This window comes from Sciurus vulgaris (assembly GCF_902686455.1).
Source record: "Sciurus vulgaris genome assembly, chromosome: 3".
Classification (NCBI taxonomy): domain Eukaryota; kingdom Metazoa; phylum Chordata; class Mammalia; order Rodentia; family Sciuridae; genus Sciurus; species Sciurus vulgaris.
In genome coordinates this window covers 15,025,115-15,047,613 of record NC_136463.1, presented here as the reverse complement: position 1 = coordinate 15,047,613, position 22,499 = coordinate 15,025,115, and the positions used below count along the sequence as shown (strand labels likewise).

General features: G+C 48.1%; 1 protein-coding gene across 2 annotated transcripts in view; it reads right to left on the bottom strand.

Moving 5' to 3' along the window:
* Positions 1-1,947: 1,947 nt before the first annotated feature.
* Positions 1,948-22,499, bottom strand: part of ERN1 (endoplasmic reticulum to nucleus signaling 1) — an 82,794-nt gene continuing 62,242 nt past the window's right edge. Inside the window, exons 12-22 of one of the 2 annotated variants that reach the window (XM_079131567.1) lie at positions 19,606-19,797; positions 17,645-17,912; positions 17,197-17,287; positions 16,562-16,751; positions 15,049-15,148; positions 14,569-14,768; positions 11,110-11,257; positions 10,131-10,258; positions 7,910-8,033; positions 7,434-7,501; positions 1,948-6,686 (exon numbers count right to left, since the gene is read on the bottom strand). In XM_079131567.1, the coding sequence (XP_078987693.1) occupies positions 6,474-6,686; positions 7,434-7,501; positions 7,910-8,033; positions 10,131-10,258; positions 11,110-11,257; positions 14,569-14,768; positions 15,049-15,148; positions 16,562-16,751; positions 17,197-17,287; positions 17,645-17,912; positions 19,606-19,797 (1,722 nt within the window). In that variant the 3' untranslated portion in view covers positions 1,948-6,473. The remainder of the gene's footprint in view (positions 6,687-7,433; positions 7,502-7,909; positions 8,034-10,130; positions 10,259-11,109; positions 11,258-14,568; positions 14,769-15,048; positions 15,149-16,561; positions 16,752-17,196; positions 17,288-17,644; positions 17,913-19,605; positions 19,798-22,499) is intronic. The other variant, XM_079131568.1, reaches the window with a different exon arrangement.

Genomic DNA, 22,499 nt, shown 5'->3' with positions numbered 1-22,499 from the left:
GCCTTTCACACCCAAGGAAGAGTTTCCCAGCCTCATGGAGAGGAGGCCCCTCCCGGCTGCAGGGTCCTCCGAAGCCCTTGAACTTGCTCTCACAAAGCGTCCTTGGCCGTGGGCCATCCCTGCTCCTGGACCTGCTCCCCGCTAATCTAGCTTCGACTCTTTGGAGCAAGACACAAAATGGTTCCTCATGTGACAGAGGCCAAGGACATTGGCCCTGATGTCTCTCTGGGTCAAACTCCTGTTTCTTCAAATGTCTGTGGTTTCCAAGCCCCTCACTGCCCTACCCTCCACCCAAGCCCATCATTTGATAATACAATGCCCAGCACGGAGCTTGGCACGTGGAGCATCAAGCAGGAATATGTGCACCACGCCTGTACCCAGGCCAGGGCCTGGCCTTGTTGGTCAGTGAAGGGCTCCCCCACAGGCCACCCCCCGCCCCCTCTTAATGTAAAGGTGGGTGGCTCATAGAGCTTTGTGTTGCGGCTCGGCTTCTTGTACTCTGGAACCCTGAGGCAGAGTCACCGTTTGCTGGACTCCCTCAGAGGCCCAGCCCTGTCCTGACATCCTGCCCGCTGCACCCCCATGGTCCATCAGTGTGGCTTCTCGCAGCTGCCAAGTTCTCACCGGCCCTGCTACTCTGCCCTCAGCAACTGGCCAGAGGCGGGCGCGTGATCTGGGCTTGGACCTTGGCAAAGTGAGCTGTTAAGTGTTTTCAATCATGAGGGAAATACTGGGCTGCAGGGACAGAGAATAAGGCCAACAAGCAAGGAAGGCACAGGATGCCCCGGAGGCCTGCTCTACAGTCGACTGACAGTCTCTTGAAGTTATAGTAAATATGGGCACAAATGACCCAGATGATCCACATATCAAAAGACCGTGTAAGTGGATACGTTGACTGACAGGAGACGTGTACAGTACGATCTTTGTATGTCTATTTGTATTTAATGAAATCTAACAAAAATACAGAAAATAGGAAACTTCTTCATAGCCTGACACTGACTCATATGAAGTGCCTGACCTCACAGGGCCTGTCTTCGGGCAGCCAACCCTGGCTGTGGCAGCATGGGGCAGGCGGGGAGAAGTCTCCTCAGAAACTGGCCTCCCCTGAGGACTCTGATCTCTGTTCTCAGAGGCAGCAAAGGGAGCTCCCAGTTATCCCCTCCCAGGCCAGGGCCATTTCTAGGCAGGGTCCCAGCTCTGCTGAGCAGCCCTGAGAGGAATCCAAGGGCAGCTCTCTTTCTCCTGGGATGTGGCTGTGTCTTCGACCCAGTGCTCAAGAGAGGTGTGTCTGCAGGTCTCAGTGCCGTTCCCAGAGTCCCTCAGGCATGAGACGGGAGGGGGCCTGCGACCACGCAGGCCCTGCCGTGCCTCCTCTTTGTGAGTGGGAGAGCACAGGGAGCCTCACCTGACGTCTCCAGACAGGATGGGGCTGGGGAGGAGAGAGCACGCCGGGAGGGTTCTGAGCACCGGCAGACCTCACTGGGCTCATTCCCTGCGTGTGCGTGGACGTCCCGAGGGCTGGTGCTGTGCGCCCACTGAGGCTTTCCCAGTGTTGGTTGGCCGAGTTACCGCAATAATGGTTCTTCTCCCCTCCTGCGCTTCTTGATCCAGAAACCTACTGGCTGTATACACACTGCAGACTCTGCTCTGGAGCCTAATTCTCACTGAGTGACATGTCAGTTCACAGTTCAATTGGCCACATTCCTAAAAACTCAGCCCAAATAGTCCTTTTGGGAACTTCAGGCAATGTTTCAGGTAAGCTTGTCCCATAAACTGCCCCCAAGGAGAGTGTTCCAGGCCCTGGGTCCTGCTGAATAACAGGACACTGTCCTGCCAGCTAGGCCAGCTGCTCAGGCCTTGTGGAGCCTGCCCCTCAGAAGACAGTGGGATGAGTCCCCAGCTTGTGAGCAAGGCTCAAGCCCCTAAGAAAATAAACCAACTCCCAAATCTAAAACTACCTTTATTTGTGGTTGGCTTGACATAAGATGCCATCATCAATCAGCAGATTATAAAACTATACAGGAGGTACAAAAATAGGCCGTTAACTCAGATAATGACCCTCATATCATCAAGCTTTAAAAATACACATAAAAGTTGTACAATCTGGCATTTTATAAAATATAAAACTAAAAAAAATTTTAGATTCCACAAAAAGGATTGTACCACACAATTAACACATACCAATTAAACATTAAACTATCCACAGAGAAGACATGGCGGCACAGGATTTAAAAAAAAAAAAATCACCTAAAAATTAACATTTTACCCCGACCAAATTATTCACCTTTAAAGACAAGACTACTGTAAGGCATTCATCCGTGGAAGGATACTGTATAACTCTTCCTTTTCCAGTTTTAAAATGGTCAGGGGTGCTGTCCAAAACAGATGATGTGCTCTAAGCAAGTGCAACCGTGACTGGATATACTTCAGAGTAAAAATTAAATAAATATAAATAGGTTCAATAAATAGGTCATTGCAAAAGAACACTACACCACGTTTGCATGTGAGAATGCTGCGTAGTTGACCAGTAATGCTTAGGTGAGTGGGGACTCCCCCGTCACAGCTTTAGGGACACTGGGAAGGAATACTGTACCCACCAAACACGGAGAGCAGGAGAGGCCCGAGGTGGGGACTTTGGCAGCATTGGTTAAGGCTGCTCCAAGGACAGGCTCATGGCAGATTCGTCCTTAATTTTTGTGGTGCTGGGGATGGAACTCGGGGGCCATCTGCACGCAGGCAAGTGTACCACCGCTGAGCCACCTCCCCAGCCCAAGTTGTCTTTTGTGGCTTTCCAATGAATACGGAAAGGACTCTGGTGTCTAAACAAAAATCGGAACCAGAGTAACTCATGGGAAATCACTATTTCATACAGAAAACAAAGAATAAGAAGAGAGCAGATACCCTGGCCTACAAGGTGACAGCTCGACTCGGGGGAATGTGGGCTTCCTGCACAGAGGCCCCACGGCCTTCTGCCAGAACACCCGCTGACACCACTGCTCCCGGCTGGGAAGGGATGAGCAGAAGCGTGGTCTCAGAAACTCAAAGATCAAAGAGAAGGGCACATGGAATTTAAAGACGCTCTTCCCACGGCTGCTGTGCTGGCTCTTCTGGTTTTTCTGGCACCTTCCGACCAATGACCAACCGAAGACAATGAACAAGGGGCAGACAAAGTTTCAATGAAGAGATGGAGAATGGAACAGTGGGCAAAACCACACCTGGCCGAAGCCCAGCTGCTGAAAAGAAAGCAGCCAGGAGGGGAGAGCAACCCAGGGGTCAGCTTCTGAGGGAAGTTCACCTTGACAGCCAGTTGCTCTTCCACTGGGGCAAGAAAAAACTGCCAATGACAATTGAATCACATTCACAGACCTCTCCACACGGTCAGGCCAACCCTGACAAGACCCCATCTTCCAGGGTTGGTGGAAAGAAAGCACTTCCCTGGACCCCCTGTCCTGCAGACTTCCAACCCAATATGGGTCTGAAACTGACCAGTGCTGTTTCCATGAAGAGCCTGCGACGCTGCTGCAGCGAGGGCAGGACACCTGGGCGCAGGCTTCACACAGATGCTCTGGTGACGGATCGAGTGGCAACAGCGTTCCCCAAAGTGCAAATGCTTTGGTGCCGAATGACTGCTATGTGGTGTGCTTCAAAAACCGAGGTTAAAGACTTAAGAAGCAACAAGAGGAATGTGGCACATGGCGAGAGAGGCTTCACACACAGTCAAGACAGATTTCAGTGAAAGAGAGTCCTTGGTTCCTAACAGATGGGACCCAAGTGTCAGAGGTAAAGACAGCAGACTTCTAGAAGGCTGAACAGTCTTCCAGGAATGGAAGCCTTGTAACCTGGACTGGGTGCACCGTGCTGCGGAGCCATTCTGCCTCAGAAGAGCATCCTCCTTGCCGAGCAAAACAGGAAACTGGCGTTCTAGACGCAAAATGGATTCACCAGATGATGCCCAGGTATTTTCAAAGCAAGTGCCTGGGTCCCTCGAGGTGAGGAAAGAGAACAGACAGATGGTGACCTGGTCAGAGCCCATGGACTCTGAGACAAGGGCAATTTAAAGGCAAACCCCGCACTCACACCTCCCGCGCTGCTGGGGTTTCTTCACAGCACTGACGTCCTTGTTGGTGACTCTCACAGGCAGCTCTGTGAAGGCAGGGGCCTTGCCTGTCTGGCCCATCTATTTCTCTGGCACCTGTGTCCTGCCCAGCACATGTAGTAAGTGCTAAAATAAAATGTGCTGGGTAAAGGGTCTGAGGAGTTTGGGTGGCAGAAGCTCATCTATCTGGTAAGTGGAGAAGGCAGCTGAAAAGCTGTCTCCAGGCAAGCTGGGCCAAAGGCAGGAGATGACCACGCTGGGCCGCAAGAAGCTGCCAGAAGGAGGTGCGCAGCAGTCCCAGAAGCAAGGAGTCCTGTTGAATCACACATGGCACCTGCTCTACCTCCTGATACTTTCTCAGGCTGTTACCTCCTGGGCCCACCAGCAAAGTGACCTGTACAAGTATACAGAGAGCTGTGAAGGCAGACCCGGTACAGAGCTGGAGAAAACACATCTGGCTGCGCTCCTGGAGGACAGACCACGTGGCAGGAAATATTCAGGGAGCCGACCAAAGGGCCCAGGCTGCAAGGTCTAAGCGGGTTCTTCATGAGATTAAAAAATGTAGGGTTACATTAAGAAAAAGGCCACTTCAGTCATTAGCAAGAAGGGAACTGAATTCTAGAGAGGCAGAATAAACTTTGGGTAAGTGACCCTGATATGAGCACAAGCAGGAAAGCTCTCACAGGAAGCTGCACAGAGACCCCTGTCTCTGTGTAAAGGTGACGATGCTGCTCTGACATGATCAGCTGGAGACTCAGCTGTAGGAAGCTGTAGAAGTTCCCACAGAACATTTCCCCCCACAGACCATGACTGCACCATAACCTCTAAGCTCTTGGGAGGGAAAAGACAAAGGTTCTGACTGAAACTAAAGTTAGAAATGTATATTGATTGGTTTTAAGGGAAAAAAAGGTACTGACATAATTTAGGGAACATTACTTTGACATTAATACATTTACATAGTGTTACTAGACTGTTTTTCTCTTCAGCATTAGAGAATAATGTTCTACATGGGAACACTCTCAAGAGGATGATTTTTGGTACCACACACAATAGAAGATATCTTGCATTTCTTCCTCATGAGTAAGCCTCAAGTTAAGTTTAACTTACTTATGCTAATATAGCATTCTACAGAATGATCAAAATAGATTAAGATTTGCCAGGAAAGCCAGGTGCAGTGGCCCACGCCTGTAATCCCAGCAGCTTCAGAGGCTGAGGCAGGAGGATCGTGAATTCAAAGCCAGCCTCATTAAAAGTGAGGCGCTAAGCAACTCATTGGAACCCTGTCTCTCAATAAAATACAAAATAGGGCTGGGGATGTGGCTCAGTGGCCAAGTGCCCTTGAGTTCTACCCCTAATACACCCCGCCAAAAAAAAGATTTGCCAGGAGAAATATGAAAGCTGGCCCACAAAGCCCGCGGTGACCTTGGCCTTGGCTCCCAGCCCACAGGCCCTGACTCATCACATGCATCCTGATCCGCTGGCCTCAGGGAAAGAGGGGCCTCATTGCTCGCAAGCTGGCTCAGAGCCTTCTCTGGGTAGCCAAGAGGTTTCCCCTTCGGCTGCTCCCCTCTGCTACTGAGGGCCTGTCCCTGTCCCAGTCTCGTGTGAGCTGCCCTCCTTGATGGCCAGGGAACTCTTCCCCTCTGGCCCCACATGGCCTAGGACACAATCCACCACAGGGCCTCCGCTCAGGCCACTGGTGCAGTGGCCAGTGCAGCCTCCAGAACAGAGTGTCCTCTTCGTTTCCCAGAGCCTGTAGACACCCCTCAGCTGCCCGTGTGCATTGCTGAGCAGTCCCTAACCTCACACCTCGTGCTCATGGATTTGCTGCCTGGGCAGCACTGTTACCAGTAGCCAGGGCGCCTCTGGGTGCATCTGTGATGAGGTTCCTTCTCCCCAGGACAACACCTCCGAATGGCCTCCTCCTCAGCGCCCCTCACTCTCCAGCCCATTCCAGCAGAGGCTGCACTTCCTGCATCCCAGCCTAGCTGGTCCCAGTCTGCAGGCAACACAGAACTTCTCTGCTCCCTTCCTGAAAGGCCTCAGCTGGCATCAAACGGGACTTTTAAAAGGAAACAAGCTGAAGTGAGTTCAACCAGCAGAGCGCCAGCAGTGCCCCTTTCTCGCCTCCTCTGCAGACACCCTTGGCCTATAAAGCTCTCAGGGCCAGCATCCTCCCAACTCCCTATAAGTCCTGAGGGTCACTCCTCCCACTTCCTGGGGTCAGCATCATCCTTGCTGGCTGCAGAATGGCAGCTCAAGGCACTTGGTTTGGGAAGCCTGGTCTCCCTGCTAAGCTGGGAGGCATCAAGCTCTGGACTGCGGAGACCAGGTCTGCAGTCACAGCTGGCCCACCACAATGGAGGGCCTGCCCTGGTCAGAGGGCATCTGGAGTCAGTGGGGGCTGGGGCTCCAGGGGCTCGTGGAAGTAGTAGGGCTGGAAGAGTCTCTCGTGGCTGCACAGCTCCATGGCCCGGTAGGTGTGTGAGAGGAGGTGGGGGAAGCGCGAGGTGAAGTAGCGCACAAAGTCGTCGGGGAGGGAGCCCAGCGTCTCCCGCACCTCCACTGGGAGCTCCCGGTAGTGGTGCTTCTGCAAAGGGAATCAGAAACAGAGGGTCGGCAGCTAGAAGACAGAGCGCTGGCTGCTCCTCTGCCAAGGAAAGGAAAAGGGGTTTCCATGGCCCAGACCATTCCAACTCGCCTGCCTCCTTCCCTTCTTCAGGAAGAGGCTTCAAAGCAAGCAAGGCCCAGCCTGGGGACAATAGGTGGAGCTTCCCACTGAAGTGGCAGGTGCAGTAGGGTGCACAGGCTCCCAGGACAACCAGGACCAAGAGAAAGTCCTGCAGCTGCAAGTGCAATAAAGTCACCTGGAATTGAAGTATCTGTCCCATATGGCATGGGGACTTCTGTGCCTGGGGTTGGGCCCTGTTTGAAGGCTACTTGGTGACAGCATAGGCCAAAAGCACCCCTAGGCACTCCCAGAAGACAAGGAGGGCCCCCTCCCTGAATCCTGGAGACCCGGCCTGTGTAAGAAGGTGCCCTGAAGGCCTCCGTTACAGTGTTCGTACGGTGGCTGTCAGTCAGGGGCACCATGGAAGTCAGCAGAGAGACCCTGAAGGACATAGCTCAGAGAGGCTGCTCCACAGAGCTAACCCTGTTCCTCAATGTCCCTGGAGAAAAAAAAAAAAACCGTGAGGGAAGAAACAGCCTCTAACCTGTCAAGTCCAGCCTCTGAGAGCTGGAACCCAACGTGAGGAAAGGACTGGTAGGGACAGATCCAAAGAGGTGGGTACCTGTGTGTGGCCACCACCCCTCCCAGCACCCACAAGCTCTTCACCTTATTTCTCATGGCTCGAAGGAGATCTCGGACGGAGCCACCTTTGTAGGTTCTGAATTTACGTAGATCTAGAAAAACAGTAAGGGATGAAATGGCTAAGAAAGTAACAAACAAATTTTTAGAAGAAAACAATTCCTGGAGCCCTGGGGATTAAGCCACTGGACTGAAATGTGACATCACTTCACTTATGGTCACAGGAGCAGATGCCCCCACTTTGAGGGTGGGGTTGACATAAAGTCATCTCAAGGTTGCAACCAGGTCCGAATTGACCCCCACTTATTATCATTAACCTGTCACTCTAAGATCAAACGTCAAACACGTCAGTACAAGCACACCCCAGACCACACCTGAGAAAGTCTCAGAGCCGAGGAGTGGGATTTGGAGCCTGAGCAACCTGCGGCTGCCGGGTCCATGCTCACGTCTTAGAAACGGCTGCTGCTTTTGAAACATGCCTTCATGGGCTTTAGTAAGGTCACCTGTCTGGAGGGGGACGGTGATGTTCTCCCGCCAGTCCGTCTTCACCACGGCTCTCCCGCCTCTTTCTAACTGCCTCACTATCGGGCCATCCAGGGACTCCTTTTCTACTCGGTCGCTCACGTCCTGCCAGGGAAACAAGGCAACAGATGCTGGTCAGCGTCGGAGGTGTGGAGCACTGTAGCACTTACGCGCTACAGCACAGAACGCCTGCCGCGTGTGGGTCTTAGAGAGCTGGTATTCCTCTTTGGGCCCAGAAGGCCTCCCAGCAAGCACACAGCCCTCTGCCTCCCTAGCCATGCTCCTCCTCCATGAGTAGCTGTGTGTTTCTCCCGAGGGCAGGCCCACAGAGACCATCTCCACGACAGACCGTGAACACATCTCTGGAACTCCCCCCTGCCCCACAACCATGTGTACACAGAGCTGTCTGTGTAATCTGCATTTGCCAAAACAAAAAGGGAAAAAAAAAAACTCTGAAATCCATTTGCATCCTGTGCTTCATCTATCCCATAAAACATGCTCAAATCCTAACCAACTAGGAGTATCGCCACTCCTCCTGTGAGCATCAGAAAAGACAAGAAACCAAGCCTTGTTTCTGAGGGAAAAGCTTGGTGGTGAGAGTATGGGATCTGGAGGCCTCCTTAGGTTCAAGCCCTGTGCTGTGTTTGCTTCTGGCAAAAAAAAAAAAAGGAGAAAGAGGGTCAGCCCGAGGCCCAGCCTCTCCAAGCCCCCACCTGTAAGACAGGTCGATACTGGAGGGGACAGGCAGTGATGAGCCCCACGCATGCTAACACTGAGCGGCCTGGAAGAGCGGACAAATTGAAGTCACCCTGACTGAACTCCTAATTTGCAATCCTAGAGAAAAGCCGTGGAGAGATCAGATTGTCATAGGGGCACAGTAGGGATGTGTTTCTGAGCTGACATGGATAGAAGCTGGCTGTTCTGGCAAGACACGACTTAGAGACACTGATCCTAAGCCATGGTGAGGTGGAGGTCCCTTTGTGCAAGTTTTTTTTTTTTTTAGTTGTAGATGGACACGGTACCTCTATTTTTTATTTATTTTATGTGGTGCTGAGGATGGAATCCAGTGCCTCGCACATGCTATGCAAGTGCTCTGCCACTGAGCCACAGCCCCAGGCCCCAAGTTTTATTTGTTCTAAATTTTGCCATAAAAGTGACCTGGACTTGAGAATTTGGAACAGTAATTGACCCTGATGCTACATGCTGCTGCCCTGGAAGATGGCACTGAGCCCGCCCCTCCCGATCCAACCAAATGGTCACCAGCGCCTGCTGTGGGCCGGGCATCGTCCTCCCTAGGAGGTGGGAGAAAGCAGAGAAGGGAGCAGTCACTTCTGACCTCAGCTTATGTTCCGGGGACTCCCCACAGCCAAGGCCCCAGCGGGGTTCTAGGACAGTGTGATGGGCACTTCTGAATCATGGTGCTTCCAAAGCTCTGCTTTGCCAAGACCCAGGAGCAACAGCTCTACCCAATGAGGCTGCTCTTCAGAGCCGTGCTGTGCTGGCAGGAGGCACCGGGGCAAGTCATGCTGAATGCACACCACTAAGAATGAGAAGCACGATCTCCACAAAGCTACCTGCAATGTCAGGAAGACTGTCCAACCACCAAAGGAGCTCACAGTCACTGATTCTGTAATTTAACTTCACAGAATCTGCCCTAAGCAAAATGAGAGCCAAGCAAGGATTAGTGGAAAGATGACAGAAAAAAATCCAGTATAGGGATTTATGACTTTGAACAAAGTTATATAACGCCTGAGATTTGCTCCAAAATAATCAGAGATGGGGAGAGGGTGGAAGTTAATACTTGTTGAACCTGGGAGATTGGTAAAGGGAAGTTCTTTGTAGAACTCTGATCTACTTTTTTGTATATTTGTAAATTCTATAACACAGAATTTTAAAATTTTGGCACATCCATATATAAAATAGTTGTTAAAATTTTAGAACTTCAACATGAAAAAAACTTAAAATACTATGTCTAGTACAGAAAAAAAAAAAAAAAAAGAAGAAGCAGGATACATAACTGTATGCATGGTGTAACCCAATTAAACTTTCACCAATGTGACATAAAAACATTAACTTGTCAGCCATGGTTCTATCTTGGTTATAGGATTATTGGTCTTTTGTTTTAGTCTTTGTCCTTTTCTATATTTTCAAAATCAGAGAGACAGGAATGAAGGCTTGGGATGGAGAAACAGACACATGTACCTGAAAGAACTGCAACTGCTTTTCCAGACTCCAGAAGAATGGGTGTTTCAACACATGCTTCGCTGAGGGCCGCTGCTGGGGATCCATGGCGATCATTTTCTCTATCAACTCACGGGCAATGACATCTTCTGCAAAGGAGAAAAATCAGCGACCCATTATTTCCAACCCAAAGGCACAATGAAATACCAAAAATCTTCAAAATCTGCGTACCTTTGGATGCACAATTCCACTTAAATGAATTATAAGATAATTAACCCACACCAAACTTCAGCTAACAAGGGGAGTCCTCGTTGTGCGTTCTGTGAAAAGGAGTGATTGAAAACACCTAATACTGAAGACTTGGGAGCCACCTGCCTCCAGGGACTGGATGATGGGCTATTAAAATGATGGTATGACGAGATGTGGACATAGACATTCAAGGTGAAGTTGGAAAATGAGTGTTGGGGAGTAGTGTGATTTAAGACCATTCTACAAAAGTGTGTACACATGTCTAGATAAGTGCTATATACCAAGAAGTTAAGAGCAGTCACCAAACACTGTATAATGGAAATACTGGCCTTTATAATAATCTTTTGTTACAATGAATAAGAAAAATTAAACCCTAAGCAAAACAATAACTTAATTTTAGTTTATTCATGAGATAGCACTGTGCTATCATGGGCCATTAGAACCCAGCACAGAATGTGTCCACTGACCATGGGCTCTCACAGAATCATTTATGAAGCACGGACAATTTGTCCTCCTGAATGCCAGTACAGGAAGAAACCTTAGATTATTCAAGCCTTACATCACGAGCTGGAAAAAACAGGGCTCCAGAGGGGGCACTGCCCAGGGCACAGGTTTTGCAGGAAACTCAGAACTTCCTGGTGCTCCAAGGAAAACTCCAGCCATGGCATTCCCTGAAGCCCAGGGGTGAACAGCAGGGGGACAGGGCCTCTGGGGTGCAGAGGCAGAGCCAGACCAGTCCCCATCCACTCACCATGCTTCTCTGGGTGGAAGCACTCAAGGCTGTAGGCGCCCAGGAGGATGTTGGCCTGCCGCTGCAGGGACTTGCCAAAGGGGTGGCTGCCCTCAGAGATGACGTAGTAGAAGACGCAGCCTGCAGAGAAGATGTCCACTGTGTAGGTCTGAAAAGAAACGCAGGACATGAGACGTCGGGAGAATTCTCACCTCCCCCATAGCTCAGGGGAAGAGCACTGCTGCCACGTTAGCCCCTGAGGGTCTCTTGGGACAATCAGCTGAAGGAGCTTAATCGCCAGAACAGTCCTGGTGTCATGGTCACAGGGGAAGATGTGGAATTGGGAGGGATGCTGTCTGCCTCAGCCTTGATCACTCTGCCTTGGCTTCCTCACCAGGACAGTGATGGCGTGTTCCTCAAGGGGTTGTCGTGAAGATCAGATTCATGAATCTGTAACAGCACTTAGAACAACAGTGCTTGCCCCAGGCGGCTCCCCTGGCTATTACACATTTTTTAACCAATAGACTGGAGAATCCTCCATGTTCACTTATTTCCCTGCTATGCCCCGGGACCTAGAAGGTGCCCGCACACAGTAGGTATCTCATTTGTTAGTAAGTGAAAGAATCAGTTTTGAATTCAAAAACAGCCCCAGAAAGAAACCACCTGATAAGTTTCCAATGAAGTCGTTTTTTACATCCTCTGAAATCACCTCTCACTTATCCTGGAAACCGCTCACTGTCTAGGTGAGCCTCTCTTTAAGGAGACACAGATGTCTACCACCAGGGGCCCCTAGAGCATGGCTAGAGTTCCCACTGCTAGGCTCCACCTCTTATAGTCTCCACAGGACAACTTGCAAAAGAAGCCAGAAACTCAGACTTCCATGCTGGAAAAAACAGGCCCTTAACAATGTAGCACATTCATTCAGCCTCACCACAGCCTTGTGGGGTGAGCGGAGCAAATGGCCCCATTCCCAGATGAGGACATAGACAGAAATGTTTGAGGACAAGCTCGGGGTCTCTGCTAGACACTGACAAACCAGGACAGGTCTTCTAATTCTAATCCTAGAACACAGCCACCACGGTTGGATCTTTTTCCTGTCACCGCTTCCCATGCTTTCTGCAGCCAGTGCTGCCTCTTGTCCCCAGCACAGGCCATGCTGAGGACAGGGGTACCTTTCCTGCCTGCCTGGGTCCCAGTTAAGTTCATCCCCAGTTGCCATTTGTCCTTTAAATATTCTATAAGCTGAAAAAATATGAGTCCCACGAAGTCGGAGGCCCACTGAATCTTTGGGAAGACTCAATAAAAGGGAGTGGCTACCAAGCTGCTGTGAAGTTAGCTGGGATCCAACAGTACAGGACTGGGACATGAAGAGCTGGGAACTAGGATTCGGCTCTCGAACCCTCACCACATGTCTGCAATGTTCTGAGCCTGGTCAGAAGTGGCATGTGAGTGTTCTTTAAGAGAAACAAACAACTTCAGTCAGATCCAAATTTGGAAAAAAATAAAACAAAATCTTGACCTATGGCAGAAACTTCCTATTACTTAAAGAACTACACTACTTGCTGTAAGTGGAAATGTGTTAAAAAGCTAGGCATGGTGGTGCACATCTATAATCAGTGACTTGGGTGGCTGAGGCCAGAGGACCACAAGTTAGAGGCCAGACTCCACACTTAAAGAGGACATGTCTCAAAATAAAATAAAAAGGGGCCAGGGAATATAGATCAGTGGTACAGTGCCAATTGTACAATTCAATCACCAGTACCAAAAAAATAAAATAAAATAAATGTGTTTAAGATATGTGTGTATTTTCTAATTCATCATTGTTTCTGACTTTTGTGGATAACTAACCAGCTCCTATCCCCAGGGAACTGGATAAGAGGGCTTCTACCCCGTCAAATCTGTTTGGGATGGCTGATCTCACCCAGGTCTGGATCAGGGAAGGGTGAGTTTTTGGTGACTTGTGTTAGAGAGAAAGATGTTTAAACATGAGCACACTCTTAGCAAACAGATACCAAAGCCAGCCTAAAGGGCTCTTGTTGGCCAAATTTGAAACATTTTAAGTATCAAAAGGAAAAGAAAAAGAAAAAGAAAAAGAAAAAGAAAAGGAAAAAGAATGACTACAGTTGACTATTACTTGAATCTTGAGTCCACAGTGATCAAGAAAGAAATAGAGTGGGCTGGAGTTGTGGTACAGTGGTAGAGAGCTTGCCTAACATGTGTGAGGCACTGGGTTTGATTCTCAGCACCGCATAAAAATAAATGAATAAAAGGTCAATCAACAACTAAAAAAATTTTTTTAAATAAAGAAAGAAATAGAAAGGGAGTAAAAACAGAGCTATTCTTTACATTAAAATACCGGATAAGAAATGTAGAAGAATTTTCATTGCAATGAGTACTTCAGGAAGCATGGTCAACAGATGAAAGGCACTAGGTAAATGACAGCCACACACTGTGCCTAAGGATCACCCTGTACATCACTTGCTAACAACAAAGGGGGAAATGGACCTTTACAATAGACGATCAGCAGACACAGGTGACCCAAGTTAGCATTACTAATAGGGGTACAATAGTACGAGTACAACCTGTTATCACATGCTTCCTGATGTAGTGACCTGTGATTTTTTTTTTTGCCCAAAACATTTCACTTGAATCTAATCAGGCCTCCAGACCTAACATCTAGTTCACAGGAAATACAAAGATTAGAGAGAAATGTTAAACACTGTTACGAGGAAATAGGTAAACAAACTCTGAACAGGGCAATCCTATACTCTCCAAATGTCAGCAGCAAGGAACAAAATAGGTGGGAGACTGTTGGGAATTTAGGGAGATAAAATCAAATGCAATGCAAGACAATCAATGGGGTCCTGGTAAACAAAATCTAGCTCTGACTGGAAATGTGAGTATTAGGTGATAGGACGAGAACAGTACTGAATGTTCAGGTGTGATAATGGCATGATGGTGACCAAGAAGAAGGTACTTGTTCCTAGGAGACACTGATGCTGTATGTAGAGGTAAAGGCCTGGAAAGCTGCTACTTAAACAATTCAGCAGAGACGGATAAAGCAAATACAACAAATCATCGACAGGCAGGGGTACATGGGTCACAATAACATTTAATTCTCTGCATGTCTAAAACTCCTTAAAATAAAAAGCTGGGAAAACAAAAACAAACAAAAAATAATGAAAACTGGAGGTTTTCTTATCTTATATAAGTGCTGATTTTCCAGTTCTCCCAAATAAAAATGGGGTTTAAAAGTGATTGGAGAATAGGATTTAAAAAACAGACAACTGCCCCCGCTTGCCCCGCTCACGTGTCTGGGTGTGAGACAATACGGAAATGTTTGCATAAGAGCTCTTTGTCAGAGCAATGACCTTCCCCAGGAACATGTGCCTCAGCCCCCAAACCTTGAATTTGAAGGTTCTGACCACTGAGGCATAATGACTGGGTCTGTGGTCTTCAGAGACCATGTCCATCACTCACGGGGTTCTCCTTGCAGTCTTCGCTCAGCATCTCTGGGGCGATCCAGCCTTCGGTGCCAGGGACCCCAGAACGGCGACTGAAGCTGTGCCGGCCCACTGCCAGCTTCTTACAGAGGCCAAAGTCAGAGATCATGGCCTTGATCCTGCCGTGTGCATTGGGCATGGAGAGGAGAATGTTGTGAGGCTTCAGATCTCTGTGAACTAAGAGAGAATTCCAGATTCACCCAATGCTTACCAGGAGCAAACCCAGCCTCTTACAAGGGGGAGTAGGTTTTCCTCAGACCCCAATATACCTGCTATCCTCTCTAAAGGTTCTCAACTACATAAGATTCCTTGTTAGATTCTCATACGACTTGTCAAGGGACCACCTAAGCTCCCCCTCCACCCCTGTACAACTGTGAAGTTGTAAAGAGCTAACCAGAGGCAATTTCTACCAGTGCCAGGCAGACACCCCGACCTGGCGCCTTGGGGAGCCTCTCACCAATGTTGAGCGAGTGGAGGTGTGCCAGGCCTGAGGTGGTCTGTTGCAGCAAGGTGATGGGCTCTAGGCCAAGGTGGGAAAAGTCCTTCTGCTCCACATACTGCAAGAGACAAATGACAGGATCAAAGCACGCAGCCCTCAGGACTTCTTGGATCCTGAACTCATTCCTGATGCCATTTTATTACCAACAGACTCTATCAAAATCCATATTTTCTGAAAGACCTCCTAGTCATAGACTGACTTAAACAAATAAGTAAAGCTCCAATTTACTAATTTACAATAAGAAAGATAAGAAGGCAAGACCCTCTGCTGGGCACAGTGATACACATCTGAAATCCCAGTGGCTCAGGAGGCTGAGACAGGAGGATTGAGAGTTCAAAGCCAGCCTCAGCAAAAGCAAGGCCCTAAGCAACTCAGTGACAAAATAGGGCTAGGGATGTAGCTCAGTGGCTGAGTGCTCCTGAGTTTAATCCCTGGTAACCTCCCACTGAGAAAAAAAAAAAAAAAAAAGAACTGGTTCCTTGGAGGCAAAAGGGGGCAAAAGGGGAGACACATGTCAACTGCAACCCAAGACTGTCGAGGTATGCTCAGAACAACACCCCATTAAAATTGGGGTGAGCTGGATATGGTGGCACATGCCTATAATCACAGTGACTTGAGAGGCTAAGGCAAGAGGATTCATGTTTGGGGTGAGCCTCCACAATTTAGTGAGGCCCTAAGCAACTTAGCAAGATCCTATCTCAAAATAAAAAATAAAGAGGATGGGGGATGTAGCTCAGTGGTAAAGCATCCTTGGGTTCAATCCCCAGTACCACGAAACAAACAAATATATAAAAGTGGAGTGATAAAAATATTTTACATTTGGTGTTTGTGGTTAAATGGATATATATATATATGTGTGTATATATATATATATATATACATATGACATGTATATGTTAAATGTATATATATATATACATATGACAGTTTAATCTGTTCAATCAGAAGGAATACATTGCATTGTACTGCAATTCCTTTTTAAAAAAATGTTTAAATTTGTTCTTTTTAGTTATATGTGACAGTAGAACATATTTTAACATATCATCCATACGTGGAGTATTAACTTCCCATTTTTGTGGTTGTACATGATGTGGAGTTACATTGGTTGTGTATTCATATAAGAACATAGGAAAGCTATTATTCTACTGTCTTTCCTAGTCCTATCCCCACTTCCTTCCCTTTATTTCCCCATGTCTAATCCACGAATCTCTATTCTTCCCCCCAGGCCTCTTAATGTGAGTTAGCACCTGCCTATCAGAGAGAACATTTGGCCTTTGGATTTTGGGGATTGGCTTATTTCACTTAGCACGATAGTCTTCTGTACTGCAATTTCAATCAAGTCCATAAAACAAAATAAATAATAAATCGGCAATCCTTAAAACAACATCCCAGTTGGCAGGGGAAGGGAGGCTACCGGGGCCATGGCAAAGCGGACAGTTGCCCTTGGCACATGAAGGCCAATCATACCCACCTCCTGCAGGGTGGCTGCACACAGCTCAATGGCAATATATTGGAACTGCCGGTCCCTCTCTGTGCAGAAGTAACGGATCACATTTGGGTGCTCGTCTGATTCTCGTAACAGCTGGACCTCACGGTCTGCAAAGCTGAAACACTCAGGGAGAATCCTCTTCACGGCCACATCACGGTTGTCAAACATGCCCCTATGGGAAAAGAAGCAGCAGTTGTGTAGGTGCAAATTGGGCTATGGAAATGAGATGAGACCTACGGACCCACAGTGCCCTCCTGAGACACAGAAGCCACCTTATCAGTCTCACAGACTGACCACTAGCAGCCCCATGGACATCAATTCTCTTTTGTTAAAAATTATTTATATATATATTTTTGTTGTTGATAGACCTTTATTTAATTTATTTATTTATATGCAGTGCTGAGAACTGAACCCAGTGCCTCACACAGGCTAGGCAATCACTCTACCACTGAGCCGCAACCCAGTCCAACATTACTTCTCTTTTAGTGCACAAGCTTCTTGGATGCCATGGTTACCACTTTGACACTATGGTGCTCCTGGAACTTGACTTTCAGCCTGCAATTGACAGGCACTCACACACCTGGTAGGGAGGGCACAGGACTGGCTACTCTACTCACCGGTACACAATGGTGCCCTCAGCTCCATGGCCCAGGACATCCTTGGGACAGAATGAAATTTTCCCAACCATCACCATGCTGGTTTCCTCATCTGGCACAAAAGGAGAGAAAGAAGAGATTGTTTTAAACAGTTATCACTTAAAGAATTTCAAAGCTAAAAATGGCTGCCAGCTTCCTGACCTCTAACTAGAAGTTGGGATTTAAGAGGCTCCACACTCCTAGACTCCTTGTATACAACGGCCAAAAGAGCTCACTGCCCATTTTATGCCCAGAGCTGCTGCCTCCTCCCCTGTACTGTTTCCACCTTTACATTATTGTGAACCTTCTTTCTAGGAATGGCTCTTTATCATCTCGTGGAGACTCTACAGAAGGACATGGTGTGCTCTACCGTTCTCAGGTGGAATTCGACGGAAAGATAAAGCAGCACCAAAATGGCAACTGGCTTTACCTTCCTCATCCTGCTCCAGGAAGGGGCTGGCACCAGCCTTGGAGGCAGAACTGCCAGAGTGCAGCGAGTGGTTGGAAGCTCTGGGAGATGGGCTGGGGCTGCTGGTGCCTGAGCTTTCTGAGTAGGGGCCTGATGTGTCCAGGAGCTCGGCATCCTGAGTCAATTCTCCAGGCGGGTGGAAGGGCAGCTGCTGCTGCTGCAAGAGCTGGATTTTCTCTAGTTCCTTTTGGAACTGCTGGTGCTGGAGCTGCTGCTGCTGATGCATGCTCTGCAAACAGAAACACAACCAAGCAGGTGTTGGTATTGCTGCAGGGAAACAAGTCTCAGGAAAGAATTGGCTCCCCAAGGCAGGGGGACAGGTATACTTCATGCGACCCCAGGTATGAGACCAAGGAGAAAGTACAGAGAGGTACACTCTGTCCAAAGACTGGAGGTCGTTCTCCAGTTAGATCCTTCCCAGTCTGGCCATGACCCAATGTTGGAGGGGCTGGTGGAGGCTGAATGGCCACCAGGCAGAAGCAACAGAGGAAGTTCTGCCCTGGTAGAGGACTGACCCACAGGAAGGGGGTTCTATTTAATCCTCAAATTCTAGGGCTTTTATGGAAGTCTGGGAGCTGTTACAAAGGGAATACTGAATGGAGAGGAGGTTCTGAGGTGGAAGGGAATGTGGCTGGTGGGGCAAGGCCAGCTCCCCATAGCTGTGCACTTGATGGAGGTCAGCACCCGAGTGACTGACAGACCAGAAGGCAGTTAGGAAGCTGGGGTTTGGAACCTTGCTGTCACCTGCTCCAGCCACATGTCCATGATGAGGCAGCATAGGGCTTCATCTCTCATGCTGCTTCCCTGGACCCTCGCTCCTCTCAAATATCCTGAGAAGTTCATTCTAGTGTCATGAGAAAAGGCAGTATCTATGATTATTCCTACCCAGGCGCAGGAGGATGACTACAGGCACCAGGGTGCAGCCACAACCCACTGGGAAGTTTTCTAGTTCCCCTTTCTCTTAACCTGGGGTTGAAGTCCTGGAAACCCCATTCACTTGCTAAGACCCTGAGAGAAGGCTTAGCTTCCCAGGGCCTAGTTTCCTCTTTTGCAGACAGAGGAGAAATAACAATGACTTCAAAGAGCTGAGTGAGATAGAAAAAAAATGATTAAACTATCAGGTGAACAGACTGTCCACAGAAAGCAAAGTGTGTGGAGGCTTTGTTGTCCCAGTGCCCTGTGGACATGACCTGCCTGCGCGCTGCTGTTCTGAGGAGGCAACACTTGATGCTCCATCAACTTGCTGGAGGGACCAAGATCTCATCCCACCCACTGCCTGCTCAGTGACAGAATTTTTGCTCAATTATTTCCAACTGGGAAGTCAAAGGAATCACCACACCATCGTTTTTGCTCTAGCTGATCTAACAGGCACTTTCCCCAAGGGAGAAAAAGGTTTCATCTATTATCCCTGTTCTCATCTATTATCTCTGTATAATTAACAACTCAAATGATCTGAGGGCAGGTTTATAAATCAGCTTGTACAGTCTATTTCTTGAAAAACACAAAGATTTAGGTACAAAATTGTCTTTTTCTGAGACACTAGCATCTCTAATTACAAAATTTTTTAAGAAAGGCAAATGTTGACTTTTTCTTTTCTTTCTTTCTTTCTTTTTTCTTTTGTGGTACTGGGGATTGAACCCAGGGGTGTTCTACCACGGAGCTACACCCCTAGGCCTTTTTATTTTGAGTCAGTGTCTCACCAAGTTGCCTAGGCTGGTCTTGAACTTGTGATCCTACTGCCTCGGCCTCCTGAATAGCTGATTATAGATGTGTACCACCACACCTGGTTCAAATACTGACTTGTAAATTTGAAAAGAAACATGTTGACCATTTTTGTCTGATTGAGGAGATGGGTGGAGAAGTTCAGGAATGCATGGGAGGGCAGTGAGGCAGGAGCAGGGGAAAGGAAGGGTGAGCTTTACCAGGGGGTAGGTGATGATGAAGGCTACCCAGCCAACCAGCAGGAAGGTGCTCAGGATGATGGTGGCCATGTCCTTGAGCATGGAGTCCACAGGGGCCTCGGGCTTGGCAGGGGCACGAGCCAACTTCTCTTCCACATCCTGAGACATGGTGGTTGGCGCATTTTCTGAAGTCTGATCAACCAGGTTGATTACCTTGCATAGGAGAGAATCACTATGTCATGGCAGAATTTCTAGCCACAGGTGAGGTGAAAGATCAAGAGAATCCCTATTTGTAACATAGGACTCTTCTCTAATGCACTTGATATTTTTCTGAGCATATCAAAGGTCACACAGTCAGATTAATTGTTGCCTCTTCCCAGGCCATGCCTCTGAAAGACAATGTATTTCTACAGTGATGTTACCATTGCTCAGAAACAGATTTCAAAGCAATACTTTTTTTTTTTTATTGTAAACAAATGGGATACATGCTGTTTCTCTGTTTGTACGTGGAGTCAAGGCATACCATTTGTGTAATCATAAATTTACATAGGGTAATGTTGTTTGATTCATTCTGTTATTTTTTTCCTTCCCGCCACCCCTCCCACCTCTCTTTTCCCTCTATACAGTCCTTCTTCCTTCCTCCATTCTTGCCACCTAACCCTAAACCTAACCCTAACACTAACCCCTCCCACCCCCCATTATGTGTCATTATCCGCTTATCAGCGAGATCATTCGTCCTTTGGTTTTTTGAGATTGGCTTATCTCACTTAGCAAGATATTCTCCAATTTCACCCATTTGCCTGCAAATGCCATAATTTTATCATTCTTTATGGTGGAGTAATATTCCATTGTACATATATGCCACAGTTTCTTTATCCATTCATCAACTGAAGGACATCTAGGTTGGTTCCACAGTCTGGCTATTGTGAATTGAGCAGCTATGAACATTGATGTGGTTGTATCTCTGTAGTGTGCTGATTTTAAGTCCTTTGGGTATAGGCCAAGGAGTGGGATAGCTGGGTCAAGTGGTGGTTCCATTCCAAGCTCAAAGCAATACTTTTACAAATGCCTTTAGACCCTGATTTAGTGCCTTCCTTCCTTTTCTCTCTCTCCCTCCCTCCCTCTCTTCTTTCTTCGTGTAAGTGGTACTAGGCATGGAACCCTAGAGCCTTATACATGCTAGGCGAGTACTCTACCACTGAACTACACCCCCAGCCTCTTTTTAATTTTTTTTCTTTTTTTTTTGAGATAGGGTGTACTAAGTTGCTCAGACTAGACTCAAATGTGATCTTCCTGCCTTAGCCTCCCAAGTTGTTGGGATTACATGTGTCCCACCATATCTGATCTAGTATTCTTTTGAAAATGCTCAATGAGGGCAAAAACTTCCTCCTCTGACCCTAAATTGATGTCTGGGAAAACTGAAATTATCTAACAATGCCTGGTGAAAAGCTGGCAGTCAGTATGATGATACTATTTCACATTGAAAAGGAAAGCTGCACGCAGGTGCCTACAGAGTAACGAGGCTGCCTGCTTGCCTCTTGCTTTCTCTTTCTTTTCTTTTTTCCTCCCTCCCTCCCTCCCTCCCTTCCTTCCTCTTCTGCAGTGTTGAGGATGGAGTTCCTTTCTTACATTGCTTATAAACTTTTGCTGTAACTTCAAAACTAAATTGATTTATTCAAGAAGTCCCATTTTTCCAAAGGTTTTAAAAAGCATCAGAAGTCTTTGTTAAAATTTTTTTTTGCTTAGAAGGCTCAAATCTGATAAAGCTCCAAACCCGTCAGAATCCTGAGACAGGCACTGGTCCGCTCCCACACCCAGTGCTCCAGGTACTTCTTCTGTTTGCCCAACTAGGTAAGCACACGGCCTCCCAGCCCAGTGCACGGATTCCCGGGCACCCCTCCGCCCACTGGCCAGGAGCTTCCCACACCGTTCTCTCCCCTGCAGCTGCTCCCTCAGTCCTCCAGGCACATCCCATTCTGCTCACACCTCCACCCCGTGTCTCCTCTGTATATGGGAGGTGTGGTCTGCCTGGTGTGTGGTGGGCAGCTGAGGAATGTTTGCAGAGCATGTGACCGGCAACCATACTCATTTGGCTACACCTGCTTGAGAATGTTTGTTTAAAAAGTCAGCCTCATTACTGTCTGAGCCAGAGTACTTTGATGGATTTTAAAAGAACTGTTGCTAAAGATCAAATGGTTAAATATATAAGTCTGGACCTTGGCTATCTCTGGGTGTTGGAGTAAGGATATTGTCTTATTTTCTTCTTTACGGTTTTATTTTTAAGTATTCAATAATGAATATGCATGATTTTAATAAACTCAGGGCAATGCATTCAAATTGCTGCCTTAAGAATCAGTATTATTTCTCCATCCTGGGTACCTCCAGAGGTGATGGATAAAGACACTGTGCCCTGAACTCTTAAAAGACCACGATGGCCCTTTGCCTCTTGATAAAACCTAAGTCTCTCAAGGGAGTTTGTTGTGGCCACACTCTCCACATCAGCAGCTGCTCTCATTCCCGACCCTCCCCTAGTCCAGGCCCCTTCTCCATCACTTCCCGCCCCCATGGTAGGGTTGCAGCTTCGAGGTCCAAATGGCTCACTGAGGATTGCAGATACCCACTATCCCCCTTTGCCGGCTGTGTGGGGTCTCTGCTACAGAGTACCTGCTCTGCCTCAGAAGGCTGCCCTGCTCAGGCCAGAGCCATGGTCTTCCACACCTCTGGTTTCTGACTGAGTGAAGCCAATGGGGAGCACCAGCAGATAAGACAGAGGATCGCGAACGAGGCTGAGTTCTGTTGGGTTGAGCATCCCTCCACTGCGGCAATCAGCTCCTGGTCTGGGGCCCTCTCCACTCTCCCCCCTTCGGCTTCGGCAGAGGTATGCCACGAGACCCCCTGGTACTGCCCACACCTGT